The 19841-nt window shown below is 43.2% G+C and overlaps 1 protein-coding gene and 1 non-coding gene across 4 annotated transcripts in view; both read right to left on the reverse strand.

The window, feature by feature from the left end:
* CC2D2A (coiled-coil and C2 domain containing 2A) overlaps nt 1-19841 on the reverse strand; it is a 114351-nt gene that overhangs the window by 55257 nt on the left and 39253 nt on the right. For all 3 annotated transcript variants that reach the window (XM_031437119.2, XM_064487930.1, XM_064487934.1), the window contains 6 exons: nt 19445-19576; nt 13182-13391; nt 12116-12222; nt 7595-7735; nt 3594-3750; nt 2532-2770 (listed from right to left, as the gene is read on the reverse strand). In XM_031437119.2, the coding sequence (XP_031292979.1) occupies nt 2532-2770; nt 3594-3750; nt 7595-7735; nt 12116-12222; nt 13182-13391; nt 19445-19576 (986 nt within the window). The remainder of the gene's footprint in view (nt 1-2531; nt 2771-3593; nt 3751-7594; nt 7736-12115; nt 12223-13181; nt 13392-19444; nt 19577-19841) is intronic.
* TRNAT-AGU (transfer RNA threonine (anticodon AGU)) lies at nt 337-409 on the reverse strand. The gene has a single exon. It is a non-coding gene; the product is annotated as a tRNA-Thr (tRNA).

Genomic DNA, 19841 nt, shown 5'->3' on the forward strand with positions numbered 1-19841 from the left:
TGTGCTACAGCCTCCTTAGTTTTGTTCCAACAAGCCTTACGTTTGCTTCCGAACGTTTTACGTAAACAGAATTACATTATTTGTTAAATGGAGTGAATCCAGACTCCAAGGGCTAGCAGTGATTTACGTTTGTGTAGGGTACTTTATCCTAAAAATATAACAGCACGTTGCAGCAGTTGGGTCAAGGCTCCTTTCCCAAGACTTAAGCTTTTTCTGAACACTTTCCGATGGTGAGTCACTGCTCACTGGCTGTGAGAGAGAAAGAAATCTTCCTTATTTTTGATTCCATTTGTTTTTAATTTGGGGGGAGATAATTATTTGTTTAGTTCTTTTTGATGGAGGTAGTGGGAATTGAACCCACAACCTCATGCATACTAAGCATGTGCTCTACCACTGAGCTATACCCTCCTCCCAGATTTTCCTTATTTTTAAAAGTCATTTGAGCCCCAATAGAAGTTAGAAGGTATCCTGGCAAGCATATCATTCTTATAGCCAGGAAGTTAAAAAAAAATCAAAACCTTCCAGAGTGGTCTTTAATTTCATTGTAGATATTTGCAGAGATGCCCACCCAAACACCAGTTACTGCTTAAATCAACAGCAACTCAAGCTTGTTAAGGAAATGAAAAAGTTAGAGCATAAAAATCCAAAACACACTCAGGCTTTTGGGGGTGGTAGCTTTTTTTTTTTTTATATTATGATGACATATACACAACATAACGTTTATCGTTTTAGCTTTTTTAAACATCCCATCCAGTGGGATGAAGCACATTCACAGCGTTGTGCAACCATCACCACTACCTTTCTCTAGAATATTTTCATCATTCCAAATAGAAATTCTGTACTCCTTAAATTGGGTGGTTCTTGTAACTGTTTACATCTCTGCAATTTAGACCCATGCTAGACATGACATTGCTCAAATGATTTGAGTATTTTTTTTTTCTATGAAAGACATTTAACGTCAATCTCAACAAGTTTCCAAGACACCCACACACTCTACTCAGAGTTGTTTTAAGCCTTATTCCCAGTAACTTCATGCTACAATCAAACCTAAAACACCCCCTTTTGCTGCGTGGCCCCCTTACCTGACGGTCTGATGAAGAGGGTGGATTATAATCATTGGCTTGGGGTAACCTGGTTTATAGTCCCCAAACCCAGTGAAAACTCAGGAACTTCAGACTGAGGTACATCTTCTCGGTCAAAATGTGACTCACCACAAAAGACTGTCAAGCCAAACCTAAGTTTTCCCTTTAAAAAGCATGCGTGTAATCACATAGTCTAGTTAGATGGTATAGTATTTGTGGCTTAAAAGTAGCTAATTGAGTGCTGGGGAATAGTTGATATATAGCATCTGAATGCTATGAAGTTGAGGGGACAGATGAAAATGCACAAGAAGCCACACTTTAATAGTAAGTTACTAGCATGCTAACAGAAGTTTGAAACCAAGAAGGTTATGGGAGCCTTAAAATGACATCCTAGTTAATCCCTGAATCCTAGTTATCGCTGAGGCTCGCTGACTCAGCTGAAGGCTCACTTTCTACGGTGGAATACTGACGATTCCAGTCTGAGGTGTTCCCTGTGTCCAGGACAGGGCCTCTGTTACTGGAGCACTGAGCCTGGGCTCTGGTGGTATCGATTATTTCAGTGGATTTCCATTAATAGATATCAGTACGCTTTCACATGCGTCAGAATCAACTGGCAACCTTATGAAAACACAGCTTTCTGGCCTCTGCGCTAGGACTTCTGATCCAGCAGGTCTCAGCGGAACCTGGGGATCTGCATTCCTAACACGTTCTCCAGCGCTGCTAACGCTGCTGCTTCTGGGGTTACACTTTGAGAGCCATCTCTGTAGTGTGTAGGGAGGAAATACATGGGAAATTCAAAAATATTTTAATTATGTATTTCACCATAAAAAATAAAAATATTTTTATTAAATTATAAATTTTAAAAAGAGGATGAACATACACATGTGTTTATGAACTTACTATGTGTATAGATTTACATATGCTAGATAGCTCTTAGACATCACATATGAATGACTAGAAATGAACTTCTACCAAATCTGGACAGGACTGCCTCAGATGGCCTAGCTCAATCACAATACCTACAATCCCTTTGGGAGGCTCTCCAAGGCCCTGAGAGAGAGAAGCTGGCCTGTGTTGCTGCTGGAGAGCCCTGGGTGTCTGTGCGCGGAGGGCGCACGTGCCAGCAGGAGACAGAACAGTCGCACTGAGGTTGCAGATAAAGGCTCCAAGTCAGAAGCCATTCTGGCAGGCACTGTGCAGAGCACCTCCTACAGGCAGCTTCGGGTACTGCGCTCCTGAGTGGCCAGTGAGGAGGCAATGGGTAGGTGAACCACATGAAATCACCAAAATCTGGACAAATACCCGCAATTTCATAAGGTCCAACCTAATCCATATCTACAGAGAATGCAGGATTCTCCGACCATCCCAAATCAGTCAGGAGACACCATGCGCTCCGTACGGCGTGTGCGTCACACGTCAACCTCATTTAAGGTCGGAGCATCTGCTCACCTGGGGCACTGGTCGTTGGGCGTCACGCTCCCCGCCAGGCTCAACTCCGGGACCAGCGTGGGCTCCCCGGGCCTCCTCCAGCTCCGGGCGGCTCTCTCCCTCACCTGCTGCTCTATGGCAGCCCGATCCGTGGGCTCTGGAGGGAGGGGTTTCACAGGAGTCTCCCCGGGATCTGGCTCCTCCATCACCTCATCGGGATGTTCCTCAACTGCTTGTTTCTTTTTCTTCTTCTTGGCCCTCTGTTGGGTAAGAGGCAGCCTTATGTCAAACAGGAATTCTGGCGTTTCTTTGAAAAGCACGGTCTTCAGAATCTACTAGACCTGAATGTAAACCCAGCTCCACCTCAACCAGCCATGTGCACTCAGGCAGCTCGCTAAGCCATTCAACCTTTCTATGCCTCAGTTTTCTCATCTACAAAGTGGGGACAACCACATGAAATTTTTTCCCCAGGGCTGTTGAAGTGAAGTAATGCCTGTGAAGCACTTATCGCACTGCCTGGCCCCTAGAAAGAGTTTTAAAAATGTCAGCTATTCAGTGATCATTTGTATCAGCTCTAAAGACCAAGGACATATCCTGAAATTAAAGTAAGGCTTGTGAGCACAACCGACACTGACGTTCACCCTGATCTATTGCTTATTGCCACTGGGTTACGTTTTGCACGGTCATGTGTACAAAGTTATATAATTTTCTGAGGGAAACCAGAAGCATCAATACCCTACAGCCAATAGGGTAAGGCATATACAATACTTAGCACAGTGCTTGACACATATCTGAGCAGTAATTACCTTGTTACTTGTTTGCTCCCTCAGCCACAGAGTGACACAGAGAACTGGCTTAGGAGAGAGCTGGCTCTGGTACCAGCTGGCTGGGTGGCTTTTGAAACAAGTGCATTCTCTCATCCTTTCATCCCCTAGTGAGGGGGCCAGGAGGGAGACAGAGCAGAGCCAGTAGGGGATCCCAGACTGCTGCTCAGTTTCCCTCCTCCCGTCTAAAGGGGCACCCTCCCATCCCCTTCTGTCCCCAGGGGCAGCTCTGTTCAAAGCTCAGGGACCGTTTACAGACTTGAGCTTTCTTCCAGGCTTTCCACTGCTGATGCGCGCTTCTGTATTCCTCCATCTTCTGTTGGTAATCTTCTGTGTGCTCTTCCGACAATTCCCTTATCTCGGCTTGAATTTCTGCTTCATATGCTTCTTCATCTGCTTTCTGGTCAACTTTCTCCCTGTAAAATAATTTACAGAGCCTTTATTCTTTCTTGAAATTAAGGGATAGAGTAATAGTAACAGCAGGTACCTGTATGGGCTTGCTCTGTGGCAGGTGCTCTCCTAACAGCTTTGCACAGGTTAGCTCACAGCCCAGTGCGGCAGATACTATTACCATCAGCATTTTATACATGAGGCGACTGCGGCACAGAGAGGTTAAGTAACTTGCCCAAGATCACACAGTAGGTGAGTGGAAGAGCTGGAATACGAGCCCAGTCTATTTACCACTAAGCAACAATGCCGCGCTGAGTTAAATGTTCAGACGGCACACCAACACGCTGAATTCTCAGCCTGCAGGGGTAGCAGTTTCATGGGAGTTATTTTGTCAAGTCTTCAAGTCCCTGAGGAACCACTTCATTATGTCGCTACTGAGTCTTTGAAACCACTTTTTTTGACTTTGGATTGATGATATGAGTTTGTCTTTGTTGATTCTGCTGACAGTCCATGGAGAGTTCAGCCCAACCCAAAGCAGCATCTCCCACAGTGTGTTCTGTAGAAACGTTGGTCCTGTGAGATGCCCTACAAAAAAAGGTGCTGTGGCCAAATCAACACGAGGCTGAACAAATGTGGAAGTTTTCCTGTTGCTTTTAAAGAGCTTTGCAGAGCCTTTTATATGTTGATGGGCAGAGTGACTCCCCAGGAGTACAGAGGGCAGGCGTGGTACCCAGCACATCTCACCTGGAGCGTCAGAGGTGTTCCAACCCATCCTCTGTGCCGATCTCCTAATGCAATCAGTGTGGTCTGGCCCACAGGCTCTACGCCCCTGACGTTCCTCCTCTTCTTTAGAGAAACTTTGTCAAGTGCCCAGAGCTGACCATTGTTTGCTTCTGTACATGTGTGACCTGGTGGGTTAGCAATTAACAGCCCCCCAGGCAAAGACTCTTAAAGATCTCTAGGTTTCTGAAGAAATCATTTTGGAAACACAGTGGCACGTGAAATGTATAAACATGAGGGAAATCTGACCTCCAAATTAGGTTCTGATATATAGGGAACCATCTGTTTTTCTCCTTGTTAATCAGAGGCATGAATAAGCTAGTTGAAATTTAAATATTTTTGCAGAAAAAAAATTATGCCATATAATAAGGTAGTTGGATGAATCAAGAGTGTGAAAAAAAGGTCCTCCACAAGAATTCAGGAGACAGCTACTTAATGGGGCGAAGCGATGGGAAGTATCACAAAAAGGAAGTTTGCAACCTAGAGGGGACTTTAAAGGTAAATTTTCTATAAATTTTTGTTTATCCTAAACTTAAGTAAGGAAGGTGAAAACAATCTCGTAAATATTCATGTTCTGCTCCTGGATGGGAGGGGTGGCCTGGAAGATGGAATTTGGAAGCCGAAACACACGGGAATTTCTGGGGGACATCCATGGTTTCTGTGGGCAGACTCTTTGAATTTGTTGTTATTTTATACTACATGTTTTTTGTTAATTGGGCAGACACTAAGTGGCAGGTGCACCATCTGGGATCAGATAGCCCATGGTGGCAAGGCCCCTCCCTCGGAAAATAGAGTCTTGTATTTGTTCTGGAAGCTGTAGAATGTTTTCTCAGTTTTATGATAATTGCAATCCCCGAAGATCACAACTTGCGGCTATCTTTGGCTAAAGCCTGACTGTTTTCAAAGCAAAGTATCAGATGGCTGCCCGCGTTTGGCACTTTCAGGTAGCTGTCCGGGCACCACGCTTACTCAGATGAAACAGACGGGGAGGGACCAGACCCGCAGCAGAGATGCTCTTGAGTTAGTTTGCAGAGCACGGTTTTGCTGGGAGAACTGCGCTCTTAATCACGTGTCGGAGTCTAGCCGGTTAGGCAGCATACAGACTCTCAAAGCATACTTTCTTCGCACCATATGTGAAGATCAAATCCAAACGGATTAAAGATGAATTTGACAGATAAAACTATAAAGATTATAGGAGACAGTATACTAGTATATCTGCTTGACTCAGGGGAAGGATTCTCCAGCAACACACAAGAAGCACCATCATAAAAGATGAAAACCTTCTATTTCTTTAAAATTGAGAATTACTATTCTTCAAAAAGCAACAATGGGGAAGAGTACAGCTCAGTGGTAGAGTGTGTGCCTAGCATGCACGGGGTCCTGCATTTAATTCCCAGTACCTCTCTCCACCAAACAAAACAAAACAGCAAACTACTAAAAAGACAACCACAAAAGCTTCTGCAACACATGTCTCTGACAGGGGTCCAACCTCCAGGATATACACCAAACTCCCACAAGTTATAGAAGAGATAAAAAGACAAACAATTCAGTTCAAAAATCGACAAAAGCCTTCAGCAGACACCTCATAAAAGAGGAATTCGAAGTGGCCATTTCATGCATGGGAAATACAGATTAAAACAGTTCATCAGATTGGCAAAATGTTATGTTAGACAAGACCAGGGATGTGGGTGACGCGGCTGACACGGACCCAGGGGGCGCTGGTCAAAGTGCGAGTCAGCACAGTCGCCCTGGGAAAGTGTGTGCAATCAGCATGTAAGTATTTGGAGAAGCGTATCCACCAAGACTCGATGATTCCACTTCCAGGTGTATTTCTGAATTTCATAGATACGTGTACCCTAAAAGACATGCATAAACATGTCTCTAGAAGTGTTAGAGCAGGCAGATATCTACATATGAGCAGAAAAAGGGGACGCAGGCCAAATGGCACGAACTGGGCAGAAAGGAGGGGCCCGGGCCAAATGCAGGAAACCATGCGTCATGTAAGCAGTAGGGGTCCCTGAGCAGAGAGAGAAGCAGGAACCTCTGGGCTGATAAGCGGTCACACCTTTTGGGTGACAAGTATCCTGGAGGCCGACAAAGAAACGTGGGAAAAGGCAGGAATCTCCAGTGTCTGAATATGACCTTTTGCTCATTATGCCCTTATTTCAATAAAATTAGCCTTGCAGATTGGAAGTACCCATCAGGGCACTTCTGATCCAGACTAAATAAGAACAAGAATCCCTCCTCCCTTTGGGAAGGTGGATTTGGGATAAATCAGGGAATGTGACCCCAGACCCTCCCTCCCTAATGAATATTCCACCCATTCATTTTTTACACTCTATGTAACCAACTTGCCAAAGAAACTCAGGGCAGCCGCTCACCTGAGCCTGCCCTCCCTCCCCTTGAGAGTGTACTATCCATCCCTTAATAAATCCCCACTTTGCTTTCTTCACCACTGCGTCTTGTCTCTGAAATCTTTCTGGGACGGGACAAGAACCTGGACTCCGGTTACATCCACCGGCAACAGAAGTGCCGTGTATAACACTTCTGTGCTGTTGAAAAATGGATCAGTTCAAATGTCCATCAACAGTAAAGCAGACAAATTTTGTTATATTCATATAATGAAGCATTATAAAGCAAAGAAAATAAACTACAGCCATGTGCCATAAAGTGGATGAATCTCAAACGGTCCTGAAGACAAGAAACGTGTGTATTCACTGAAGCACACAAACTCACTGAACCATCCATGCAATATACTTTCACTTGTGGACAAGTCAGATGCAGGCAATCTAGACTATATGTTTTTAGGGATTACACAGAGATGGCAAAGCTATAAATAAAGGCGAGGAAACACTGATCACAGAAGTCCAGAGAATGCTTACTTCCGGGATGGAGGAGAGTGTAGTTGCGGGGGAGGACATGGGGCTGCTCAGACACTGGCAGTGCTCTAGTTCTTAACTTGGGGAGTGGCTACATGGTTATTCATTTGTAATTATTTTTTTAAAAATTATTTTGAAACTTGCATCTATATTTTGTATGTTTTCCTGTGCATGATAAAACCCAGTAGAACAGTTTTCAAAAAAAGCCTACCTTCTCAAAACAAGTTTCAGGGGTGTATTTGTGAACCTCTGGAACTCTCGAAGGGATTTCATCTCTTTCCAAACTTTTATGATGGTCTTAAGCAATGTTCGATCTTTTTCTTGTTCAGCATCACGCAGTCTTCTTGTTTGCCTACAAAATATAATACGTGGGTATATATTAAAAAGTTATTTAGGTGTGCTTGCAAATTAAAAAGAGAAACTAATAGTGCTACAATTAATGATTGTATAGCTCGTTTCATAGCTATAATATTTCTAAAGTACTAGAAAACCAAAAATGTGAATGCAAATTTGAAGTCAATAGGATCCCAGTCTGTTTTGAGAGCTTACTTGATTTTGTTTTCTCTAGGAGAATCTGACTTCAATTAAACTAAATTACCATTTAAAATTCTTATTAATACTGTGTAATCTTAAGCAAACAGCCACCTTTGAAGTTATGCAAATAAAGGACTCAGTAAATGTTCTCATGGACTAAATTATTGTAAACAGGAAAATGTTTATGTTGCTGTCCCAGTTGGCAACAAGCATATTAAAGCCTGCCTGTATTGACACAAACCACAAGTTCTATGTTTAGGAGACAAAGTAATGTTACTACATGCCTTGGAGAGTTTTCAGTGCTAACTAAATTCACAATATTTTTGACTTCGATTTGAAGAGGCATTGTTTGAAAATGCTTTCATTTTTCTTTCTATTATTTAAAGTGTTTGAGAACTATTCAAGGCCGTACTTTAGGCCCCCTCTAAAAATGATAGCCAAATTCAGAACCTAGGTGTGCTCCAATATGCCATTAATTAGTCAGTCAATTAATTAATTAGATAATTTCTTTTTTGTGATCAAGTACCAAGTGCCACTTCAGAGGATTCAGCAGTGTCTAGAAGATAAATATCTCTGTCCTCAGGGAGTTTGCAGTCAGCCCAGGAGACAGACACGCGGGTAAGTGACTAAGAGAGTGCCTTAGGAAACCATGCGGGCAGTTTCGTGAGTCAGCACCAGCTCCAGGGGGAAGGCCTGAGTCTGGAGGTTGTACTGGTGATGACTTAGTCTATGGGGATGGTACAGAGACGCACAGAGGTCAAGGTTTCTAATCATTCAATTGGTGGCTGCGGAAAAGGAAGATGGCGGAAGAGGTTGGGTAGCCAAGATTTGGGACTCTTGGAAGAACTTAGAAAAGCTAGAGAGCAATGATCTGGAATAAGAAACACTCTTCATGGAGGAGCAGTGAAGCATTCTGGTTAAGAGCACAGATGCTGGAATCCGACTACCCAGATTTAAATCCTGGTTCTCTGGTTTACTGCCTGGTCTTGGACAAACTCCTTGACTTCTCCATGCTTTATCTGTAAATTAGGGATGCTAACAGAATTTACTTTGCAGGGTTGTTGTGAGGAGTGAAAGAGTTAATACTAGAACCAAGCCTGACATCTGATAAGTGGTCCACAAATGGAATCTGTCATTACCAAATGGTCTGTTCTTCCCTTATGCCTTCAGCTGCTAACTCCCCTTCCTCTTAAAAAAAAAAAAAAACAAAAAAAAAATCCTCCAATATAAAATTATTTTACTGAGATATATGACAGCTTAGGCCCTTCTGATATATTTCCTACTTCCTTTTTTAGTGCCTGACAAAATAGTCTCTCAGAAATGCTAAAAAGAACTTGGGCAAGTAAAATTTGACATATGAGCTAGAGGAGCAAAGAATAATGAAAGAATATTTAATTACAATTGTGGCCAGAGCTATGGCAGAAGAGAAAAGACAATTGTGAGCAGGGAGTCGGGTAACACTTTCCTGAAGCCTGATGTAGGCGGGGTCTGGTGTGTGGAAGGGGGTCCAGCCCAGAGGTGAAACTTTGGGAGCTACTGGCATCTAAATGGTATTTAAAACCTCAGGACTGGATTCATCTCCAGAGAAAGTGCAGATTAATAAAAGACTTAAAAAGAAAAAAAAACCAAACTTGTGAGGAACTCTGAACACTTAGAAGCTGGGCAGAGGAGGGAGATTAGGCAAAGGACTGTGGGAAGGACGGGCAGCTGGAAAGGGGTGAGGACATCCAGGAGAGGGTGGTGCCTGGACGTGGAGATGTGGGAACAGTGCCCGGTGCCAAGCACTGGGGGACTTAGATGTGCCCTTGCGCTTAGCAACGCAGAGGTTCCCCGGGACCGCGGTGAGAGCAGCCTCAGAGGAGAGGGGGGCGCAGGAACGAGCATGGTTGATGATTTGGACACTGAAGGGAGGGGAGGGAGTAGTGACAGCGTATTTGCCAGAAGTTATATTTAAAGTATTCATTAGTAAATATTTTCCAGAAGTTCGCTGTGAAGGGAAATAGATAAAGCGGTAGACGGATTGGAATCTGGGGGTCCTAGAATTTTTATTTGTTCAAGATTGAGCATGTCTGAGGGTTAAGATCCAGGGGACAAGGTTAAGTAAAGTGTCCCCTGTACCGCACGGACCCCCGTGTCTCCTTTCTTATACAGCTTGGCTCCAGGTCAGAGGACAAGCCGTGTGGCCGGGATCTGCTTGTGGAAAATAAGGAGGAAAGTGCATCCCGTGGTGCTGGCACCAACTGGGGACTCAACGGATGCCAGGGGCAGGGGGCTCCAGGGAATGGGTTCACTTGATGAGACATCCAGGAACAGGTCCTCTGCTTAGAATCTGTTTCACCACCAACTGAAAAGTCAATAAAGGACTAACATCCACTCTTTCACTGGATCAGAAATGCTGGGTCTCAGAGGTTTTTACCCTCAGGGGCGGCAGAATGATGTCAGTGGGGCTGTGGTCCAGGGGTCCACCTGGCATGGTCTGTGGGTCTCACACACACTCCTGCTACTGTTTCCGAGTACTGATGCATCCATACGACTCCATATCAAACCTTCATTGTATCCAGAACAGCTTTCCTCACTTTTTCTTACTCAGTGTATGTAAAACAAAATTCCTTTCACAAGGAGGCAGCAGTGTGCAATTCTTTTAACATAAGTAAGAATTTTCACTTGTAAGCATGCTTTTCATACTTTTACAATTAATAGTATACAAACATCACTAATTTCTGCTTTGGTGGAAGAATTTCCAACTCAAGTGTAGATTATATATAGGAAAGTATATATTTTAACTCCTTGATTTATTAATTCCTGTTCTAAGAATTTATGCTGTGGAAATACTCATCAGGTACATACATATATACGTATAGACATGTTACAGAACAATGTAAATAATAAAAAAATAGGAGTAATGCAAATGCCTATCAACGGGGGATTGCAAATCGATGTAATGTCAGTATTTAAACAATGCACTAGATGTAGTATGATAGGAAAAGGTCTAAGATGCATTTTACATAAAAAAGCAAGTTGCAAGATGGTACATGCAGTATGATTCCTTAAAATATACACATATATACCCATAAACACATGGATGTATATATATGAATATATACACACACATGTGATATGTATGTGGGAGAACTAGCAAAAAACTATTAATCGTGATTTTCCCTGAGCGATGGGACTCTAGAAAATGTTCACCTTCTACATTATGTATTTCTCCACTGTTTGGTAATGGTCAGGGTTTTAATTTTTGAATTCTGAGTTTTAATTATGCAAAAGTCCAAGAAATAGAAAAGCACATATAAAAATATGATATTTAACATTTTGTTGCATTTTCTCAGAGTTTTTTCATTTGTTTGTTTTTGTATAAAATGTTAGAGTTACTTTTTAAAAAATAGTTTATTTATCTATTTATTTTTTGTTTGTTTGTTTTTGTTTTGGGGGAGGTAATTAGGTTCATTTACTTATTTATTTTAATAGCGGTACCGGGGATTGAACCCAGGACCTCATGCATGCTAAGCGTGCGCTCTACCACTGAGCTTTACCCTCCCCTTTAGGGTTACTTTTGAAGCTCTCTCCCATTCCATTCCCTTCTCTCACTCCTCGGAGGAAGAAACTGGCATGTGTGTCTTTTCCATCCGTATGTACCACACATGCGTGTACCTGGAACACGAGTATTGTTTCACGTGCTGTTTAGATCTTGTCACCCATGCCAGAGCATGAATCCTCTTACAGCTGGATTTTGTTATTCAACATGATTTCACCCAGGATATATGCAGCTCTAATTGAGTCATTTTAACTGTGGTATGGACGTTCATTATAAGATTAAAGCTGATGTGTTCATTCTGGTTTGGGGTTATTTCTAGCTTTGTAAGTGATGCTGTGAAATCCACCAGTGGGCCTGTGCACACATGTCTGAAGCAGTGTACACGTGTCTGAAGCAGAATTTCTGGGTCCTAGACTGTGGGAATTTTCAACTCTTCTCTCCTCTCTGTTTATACCAGCAGAGAGTTCAAGTTACCCTAACCCCCGAACCCCCATGTCCTCATTCAACTTTGGTGTTAATTTGATGGACGTCTCATTATCATTTCATTTGGCTTAATTTCACATGTATTCAGTGCATTCAGAAGAACTCTGGAAAATAAACTCTCAACAAGGACAGGAAAAAAAAAAAGCAGTAGTTACAATTACAGACTTCACTCACCGAATTTCAGATTTATATTCATTGATGGCTTTTGGGGTTGTTTCCAGAGACTTAGGAGATTTTGCTGGATGAAGTCCCATCTGAACAGCATTTCTTAGAGCTTGGAGCTGAAAAAAAATATGGATACCCATTTTGAGTTAGAAGTCCTACTCCTTACTACAAACAATGTTCTTGGACGCACCCACTTCTCCAGGACCAATGCTGCCAGAAAACTAAATGGATGTTCAAGCATCCAGCTGTCTCCACGCTTTCACCAAAGTGAACTTTGACAGGGAGCTTTTGCTTCTATTCTTTAAAAAAAGAAGGAATAATAAGTAACAGTGTGTGTCCATCCTTGTTCTGTGACCCAGATCCAGCTGCTCGCGATAAATGTTATTTTTACTCTAGCATCTCAGAAATAAGTTTTCTTTCAAGGTAGAGAGGGGGCCTTTCTGGGACCTGGACATACAGTGATATTCTTGTGATATAAAGGAAGCATTAAATTATAGACTCGTAAGAGGAGGTACTGTGGAGTTATCTCTTGTTTGGGCAGTGAGGTTTTAAAGTCAGAGCGTAAGACTAAAATTGCCTACAGTCAAAACTACCCATGGAACTCCCACGGGGTAGGATCACGTTAGAAGTAAATCCAAGATGGACAGCCATTTCTTTGAGCGTCAGCTGAAACAACTGACTTGTGTCTAGGTACCATGTTAGGGGAAATTACACATAATGAGAGTATCTCTAAGGGCAGAAAGGTTCTCAAGCCATGAGCGGTCTCAGCACCTGAGATCACGTTAAGCAAGACACAGCCCCGTACCTTCCACCCAACACCCACTCCTGGTGGATGAGATCACTTGTCTGTTTGCACAAATCTTTCTTTAAGCCAAGTGTATGCCACTGAATTTGCACACGTTAAACACTGTTGTATCCTTTCTTTTGCCTCTAGGGAGGACAACATAGCACATTCTAGACAGAGGAAGCGAGAAAGGCGTTTGCTGAGCATTTGCTGCTGGAAGCTATTTTTGTTATTTGGGCTCCTCAGATGAACCAACCCCATCACAACCGGCGTGGAAGAGATCACAGGTACCTTATCAGTAAGAAATTTTGCCTTGTTTCTCTGGCGTCTTGCAAGGTACTGGTCGTATAACTGGGCCAGCTTGGCTGCCAAAACATGCTCTCGGCTGAAACAGGGATGATGTGTGAAGATGAGCCCTGAAATATCAATGTCCAGTTGGAAATTTCCAGGAGGGTCTCCAGATCCAATCATATGCTGACTTCTGTGGATGTATTTTACTGCCTGCCGAGGAGAGCAGAGTAGAGGGGGTGGGGGGAGACACAGTTAAACCCTTACGAGACACTGAGCTAATGTGCAGTGGGAAAAGTCAGATGCACAATACCTCCTGCCCTGATCAAGCCAGGAGAACGATGCTCCCTTCCCTGTTCCCTGCCGTTTTCAGGGGCTGCTCTTTTCTGAACACTTGAAAAGTGAAACAGAAGGCAAGGAGTGAGAAAAGAAACCATTTCCACCTTGCTTTCCTAGGTGTTTTGGAGTTTATCTCTACTGAGTGACAGTCCTCATCTTTCTCATGTGACTGTCCCATTTCTTGGAAATCTTGGGTTTTGCAGCTGATGACCTTGAAATTCTTTTAATGAGAGAAGCATAGATTCTAGTCCAAACTGATCATTATTTGGATCATAGATATATTCTCTATGTGGAGAAGTTTTTAGTGTGTAGACAACAGCCAGGGACTGACTAACTGCACCGAGCTTCCTGCTGACACCGAGTTTTCCTGGGGAAGAGGAAAACCCGCCTGCAGAGCAACAGGGAGAGGGACATGGAGCTGCTGAGTGTGCAGAAAATGGGAGTGGAAATTTCCACCGGGACTTTCCTGGATTGCTTGGTGTACAGCGTGTCAGATAAATCTCCATTTTTCTTCCTTAAAGTCATCAAGATATTCTATGTTGATCTCTGCTGTTCCTGGGGAGTCTAGTTTTTGAGGCTGGGGAGCTCCAAGGTGTCTTTTTTTCCTTTGTCTCCGTGTTCTCTCCTCATCACAGACACCGAGAGGATGCGATCCTCCCTGTTTGCAGAGAGGAGCTTGGGAAGCTATCTCATGTTACCTGGAAGATGACAGTGTAAGATTGTGCAGCCCGAATGCATTACTTACAAGTTATGAGGTTAAATGGAAGTTGCAACTACTCTGGTCAGAGGTGAAACTTCTACCCTTCACAAACTGTGGGTAACGTGTTCAGTGATCTCACCATTTAATCTTCTTCACGGTGCCACGTGAAAATGCTGCACTGGGGCCGGGAGGCTGGGATTCTGGCCCTGGCTCTGCCTCTAACTTGCTCTGGAGCCTTGGGCCAGTCACTGCGCATGTCCGTGCCTCTGTCTCTCTAACGTAGAAATGGGAGGTGGAGGAAGAGCTTCCCGCGGGCACCTTGCGGGTCGCTAGGCATCACGTGAAGCACTTCGCATGTGTCATCTCATTCACGCCACAGAGACGAGTGGTTGGTTGTCTACAGTGTGATGGTCCTGTTTCTAAGCAGCGACAGATTTAGAGGGGGGACCTGTGATCTGATCTTTATAATGTGGGGCAGGAAGGATAAAGCCTGAGATGTGTAGAGGGAGGGGTGGGAACCCGGAAGAGGGGGCTTCAGAGTTAGAATCCTCGATCAGCTTGGGGACGGAAAAGGGAGGTCCAGACTGTGTGTGTAAGTGTGTATGTATATGTACGGAAATACATTCACCTTTGATATATGGTGTGATCTGCTTTTCAGTTACTACTAGTCATTGAAATGGCACCTATATTTGCATTTTCAGGAAAGCACATACATGTGAGTCTTTGTTTACCAGTAAATGTGTTGTTGTGTTGTGCTGTCCTGTGATTTCCTACAGGACTGCAGTCCAGGGTAGCCTATATTTTCATAAAATAACAAGTTTTCTCCCATAAAACAACACTTCCGTCTGTCTTTGATGAGAAGATCTAGAGATTTTTGTATATTTTAAAAATGTTCTTCTACAACTGGGATGTGTTTACAGATATGGCAGGCTCGAATAGGAACGGACTGACACACCTCAGAACCTTCTGAAATGTGCTGACCTGACTCTCATTTGGATTTACAGGGAGGCAAGACCATACCTACAGGGGTCATATTCCACCGGCATTTCCTAACTTACGAAAGCACTAGTTCTGACACTAACATCCTCACACTTCAGACCGCCCATCTCTTTTCTCTTTCATTCAGGTAAAAGTATTCAGTTATAACTGCATTCGTATTGGAAGTTTTCAATCTGCATGTGTCGACTGTGTGTCTGATGATCACCCTGACCACCTGGACAAATTAAAAAATTCCCACCTCACAAAGACAGGTACAACTAAACCTCAATGTACAGACTTAATGGAAAATTCCACTCTAATTGCTTGGCCCCTGCTGGCTCTGGCTTTGGCCTTTTCTCTTACTCGGGTTCCAGAGTTCTGAGGTCACTGAGGGTGTGGCCCTCAGGTTCCAGCCTATACTCTTGTCGGTATGAGTACGTAGTGTCGGTAGCATGGCTCCATTTACACGTAGGGTTACCTAGGCCAGCTGCACTTCGCGTCTCCTTCCCCAAACCTGCATGAGCCCACGTGTAACGGATTGCGGGTTGTCTCTGTCCTGAGCTCAGCTCAACCAAGTGTAAAAAGCCCCCAGGACTCCTGGTGATCACTGGGTTAGGCTGCTCAAAACACCCCAACTCCCTTCCTTTTAGGGAGTAAGACCCCTCGTTCCTTGTCTTTCGTTCTGTTGTATCTGCTCTCTTTTCTCGCACACTGAAAACTGTCATGACGACAATAGCAACAATTTCTCCAAGAATAAACAGTATTTATAGGGTGTGTTGTTTTAATTTTGAAACTGATTTGATCCCTCAGTCTTCAGCTGAAAACTGAAAACCAAAACTGTCAGAGGTGTTAACCCTAAACCTCCTTTGCCAACACGCTAAGGCAAACTGCATAATGTTGTTTATGTTCTGCCTGCAATGTCCTATTTGGCAGTTTTAATTTTTAGTTTTGGGTTACTTACTTCTTGAGAGATACTAAATTGCAATCTTTCTCATTGGAAGTTTACCTTTGTTCTTTGCACGATATCTAATTTCTTTTTGCGTTTCTCTATCTTTAATGGGCTTTAAAAAAGACTCTCAATTTAGAAGCAGCAGAATGTTTCACTTTTAAAAACTACTTTTTTCCCTCTGCAATTAAGGAAAACGTTCAATGAAGAAGTTGGTATTTGTCAACTTCCTTCTAAATAAACCTCCTAATTTATCTAATGGGAGGGCATGCAATCTGGCATCTGAATCGGCAGTCTAGCGTTTTGAATCAAAGAACAATCAAGTTTGACTCCAGTCAGGGATGGGTTTGGTTAATCCTGCTGGGATTAATCTGATTAATTATCAGACCTGGGAACTCTGAGGTGTGATTCATCAAGGCTCCACTGACAGCTCCAGGAATTTCCAGTACCTGATGGAGCACGCTGACTAGGTTTTCCATTACTTGCCAGGATTCAGCCAGGTGCTAGGTCAGCTACAGTTTTACAGGAGAGACAGCCAAGTTAAGGAAAGGAGTAGAAAATAAGGAATTTCTTCTAGATTCATTCAGCTCAGCTGAATCATTTAAATGATACTCAATTCACACTTTTGTTGAAGTGTACTACGTGCCAGGCTTCCTGCTAAACGCTAGGGTTAGAAGAGGAACAAAACAGTATTTGCCCCTGGTTACTCTCAGGGTCTTGGAGGAGGGAGAGAGAAGATGGATGAACAATCTATGAATAAAGCCATCTCTGCCTGTTTATCAATTTCTCTGCTCCTGCATCGTCTCCAAACTCCCAGATGTAAGATACGTTTGGACATTAGATTGAAAACACAGGCCGTATGAAGTTAACACTGTTTCCTGTTTCTTAAAGGCAAGCCTATGACATGGACCAGTGGGGAAAAATGGGCTTGGCATCAGACAGACATGAATAAACGTAAGAAAAGGTAAAAGTCAGTAGATAAATAAAATTGTAAAAATACTAATTCTGAAAGAAATGCAATGTGTTTTGAATCACCAGAGGGTTCCATGACCACATTAAAAAAAAAAAGACTGAGGTATACAAATCAACAGTGCAATGAATAGGCAACCTGTTCTGGAGAAACAAAGAGGTAAGCATAGCATCGCGGCCCTCTGATTAAGCGCTTTGCTTCCCTCCTAGGCACCTGCACGGCTTCTCCGTGCTCTGCTGTGTTCAAAGCCTAAACCTCTGTAAAACGACCCTGGGAGGCATCAGCCCCGTTAGGTCTCTCCCTTCACTCACTTCTTCCGCTCTTTCATGCAGGGTGACCGGCTCCTCTTAGTGGAACTATCCTCTTCCTCTACTGTCCTATTTCTGCCCACAAGATAGGAAGCTCTCCCTTCTCAGAATCCTGGGAGGAAACCCCCTGTGCTCTCCGCACTCTCCTACCCCACTGCCTCCATCCCCAGAAGAACAGGAGGAATGTGACTGGAGAGTCGGCTGGAGCCCGAGAGCCCTTGGTCCAGGTTCTTTGCTGGGCAAAGTAACCGGTGGCTCACCCGGTGAACTTGGCTTGCGGGGGGACATAATTCACCGCAGAGAGAGCAGGAAGCCCAACTGGCCTTGGGTCCCACTGGCATTCCCTTGTCCAGGTTCACCCTTAGGGCAACTGAAATCTGCCTCCCTCTCTGATTCCTGTGCACTTCCCAGTCAGCTCAGAACTTCCGCAGGAGACATAAGATTAATTGGCTCTTTCAAGATCCTACTTTCCACAGTAATTATCCTGCTATTTTCTAATTTTAACCCATAATTTAGTGCTTCATTATATCAGTGTTTTATGCTGAAATGGATGGATGGGTGAAGAGATAAACTGATGGATTATTCAATATATGCATAAGTTGATACTATCTCAATCACTAATTATATCATGTATCTTTGTCATATAAGCCAATAGATGATAAATCCCTCACGAACTGGGACTTAGGTTTATGCTTGTTCTGTAAATCTACTCCCAGGGTCACATTTCTGCACAAGGTAGCCATTCATCAATATTTGTTTGCAATAATATTTTATAGAAATGCACAATTAAATCACATCATCTCAATACTCACAATGGTATGAGGTAGAGATGATGAGGAGGAAGATTTTTCAATGAAGGAAACAGGTCCAGAGATGTAAAGGGAGAGGCCTGAAGCCACCACCTGGTAGGCCTTCCTGACTCTGCTCAGATTCTCTGACTTGCACCACTGTCTTCTCTGTTCATCACCTCACTTGTAGCTGTATAGAATCATTACATTCCCTCATCCTGTCTTACTTGAGCAGTGTTGGAATGTTACAAATCCATGATTACACGGGTTTCTGAAGGAGGTGATCCTTGCTTGACACTTCAGGAAAGCAAGAGCAAGGCAATCCATCGTGAAGGCAGGTGACTGTCTATTCGACACCAGCCAGCACTCAACTGAGCTCTGTTCGAAGACATTTTATGTGCTATCTCAACCAGTCTGCACAACAATCCTAGGAGGCAGATGCTAATATGATGTTCATTTTACAGATGAAGAAATTGCAACAGACTTACGGTTACCAGGGGGAAAGGGAGTGGGGAGGGATAAATTGGGAGTTCAAGATTTGCAGATACTAACTACTATATATAAAATAGATAAACAACAAGTTTCTACTGTATAGCACAGGGAACTCTATTCAATACCTTTTAGTAACCTATAATGAAAAAGAATATGAAAAGGAATATATGTATATATATGTATGACTGAAACATTATGCTGTACACCAGAAATGGACATAACATTGAAAACTGACTATACCTCAATTAAAAATAGAAAAGAAAGAGAGAAAGAAATTACGGCACAGAGGGGTGGAGGGCAAGTTCACCCAGTGAGTGGCCGAGCTGGGGCTTAAATCAGGCAGCGTGGTACCTGAGCTGAGGAAATTACCATAAAAAGGATTTGCGAGGACAGAAAATCTCCCGTTATATAATAAAGAGACAGTGTGTGGGAAGTCATCCTGCAGTATATGAGATGACGGAGAGAGAAGAGGAAAAATAAGGGCTGCTCACTCGGGAATGTGAAAAAAGATGCTGACTTAGCCATTCCTCCCAGAGAAACTCATTCCTTGTTAAAGACGGGATTAGGTGAGGGCAGGAGACACACTTACATGTAATATGCCTGCTGTTTGTTCTCTATGTGTAAGATAGTGAATTATTTAAAACAAGATGTTCTAGAGTGCTGCAAATTCACCACTCCAAGCTATTCAAAAAGCAAAGTACTTTCAAGCAAATTCCTGTATTAAAATGGGGAAGGTGGGGGTTACCTTTGTATACAGTGTTTCAAGTTCTGCCTTAATGTCTTGCTCCTGTGTCAACACTGGGGGTCTTGAAGGAAATGGCCTGATGGGGTTCGGCAGCGCCAGGATCCTGCCATCATCTCCGAACCATCTCCTCCCCTGTGGAGCACACAGACCTTCAGAATATGGTTTACAGAATAAACAGCACTTGCAGGGCCATTCTCTGTCAACATACTCATTTCACACACCTCCTCCCTACCCCTGCTTGTAAAGTCTCTATTTCCATCAGAAACTGAGTCTTCCATGGAAGCAACCTAAATGTCCATTGACAGATGACTGGATAAAGAAGCTGTGGTGTATTTATACAATAGAAAACTACTCAGCCATAAAAAAGAATAAAATAATGCCATTTGCAGCAACATGG

The sequence above is a fragment of the Camelus dromedarius genome, chromosome 1 (assembly GCF_036321535.1).
Source record: "Camelus dromedarius isolate mCamDro1 chromosome 1, mCamDro1.pat, whole genome shotgun sequence".
Taxonomy (NCBI): Eukaryota; Metazoa; Chordata; class Mammalia; order Artiodactyla; family Camelidae; genus Camelus; species Camelus dromedarius.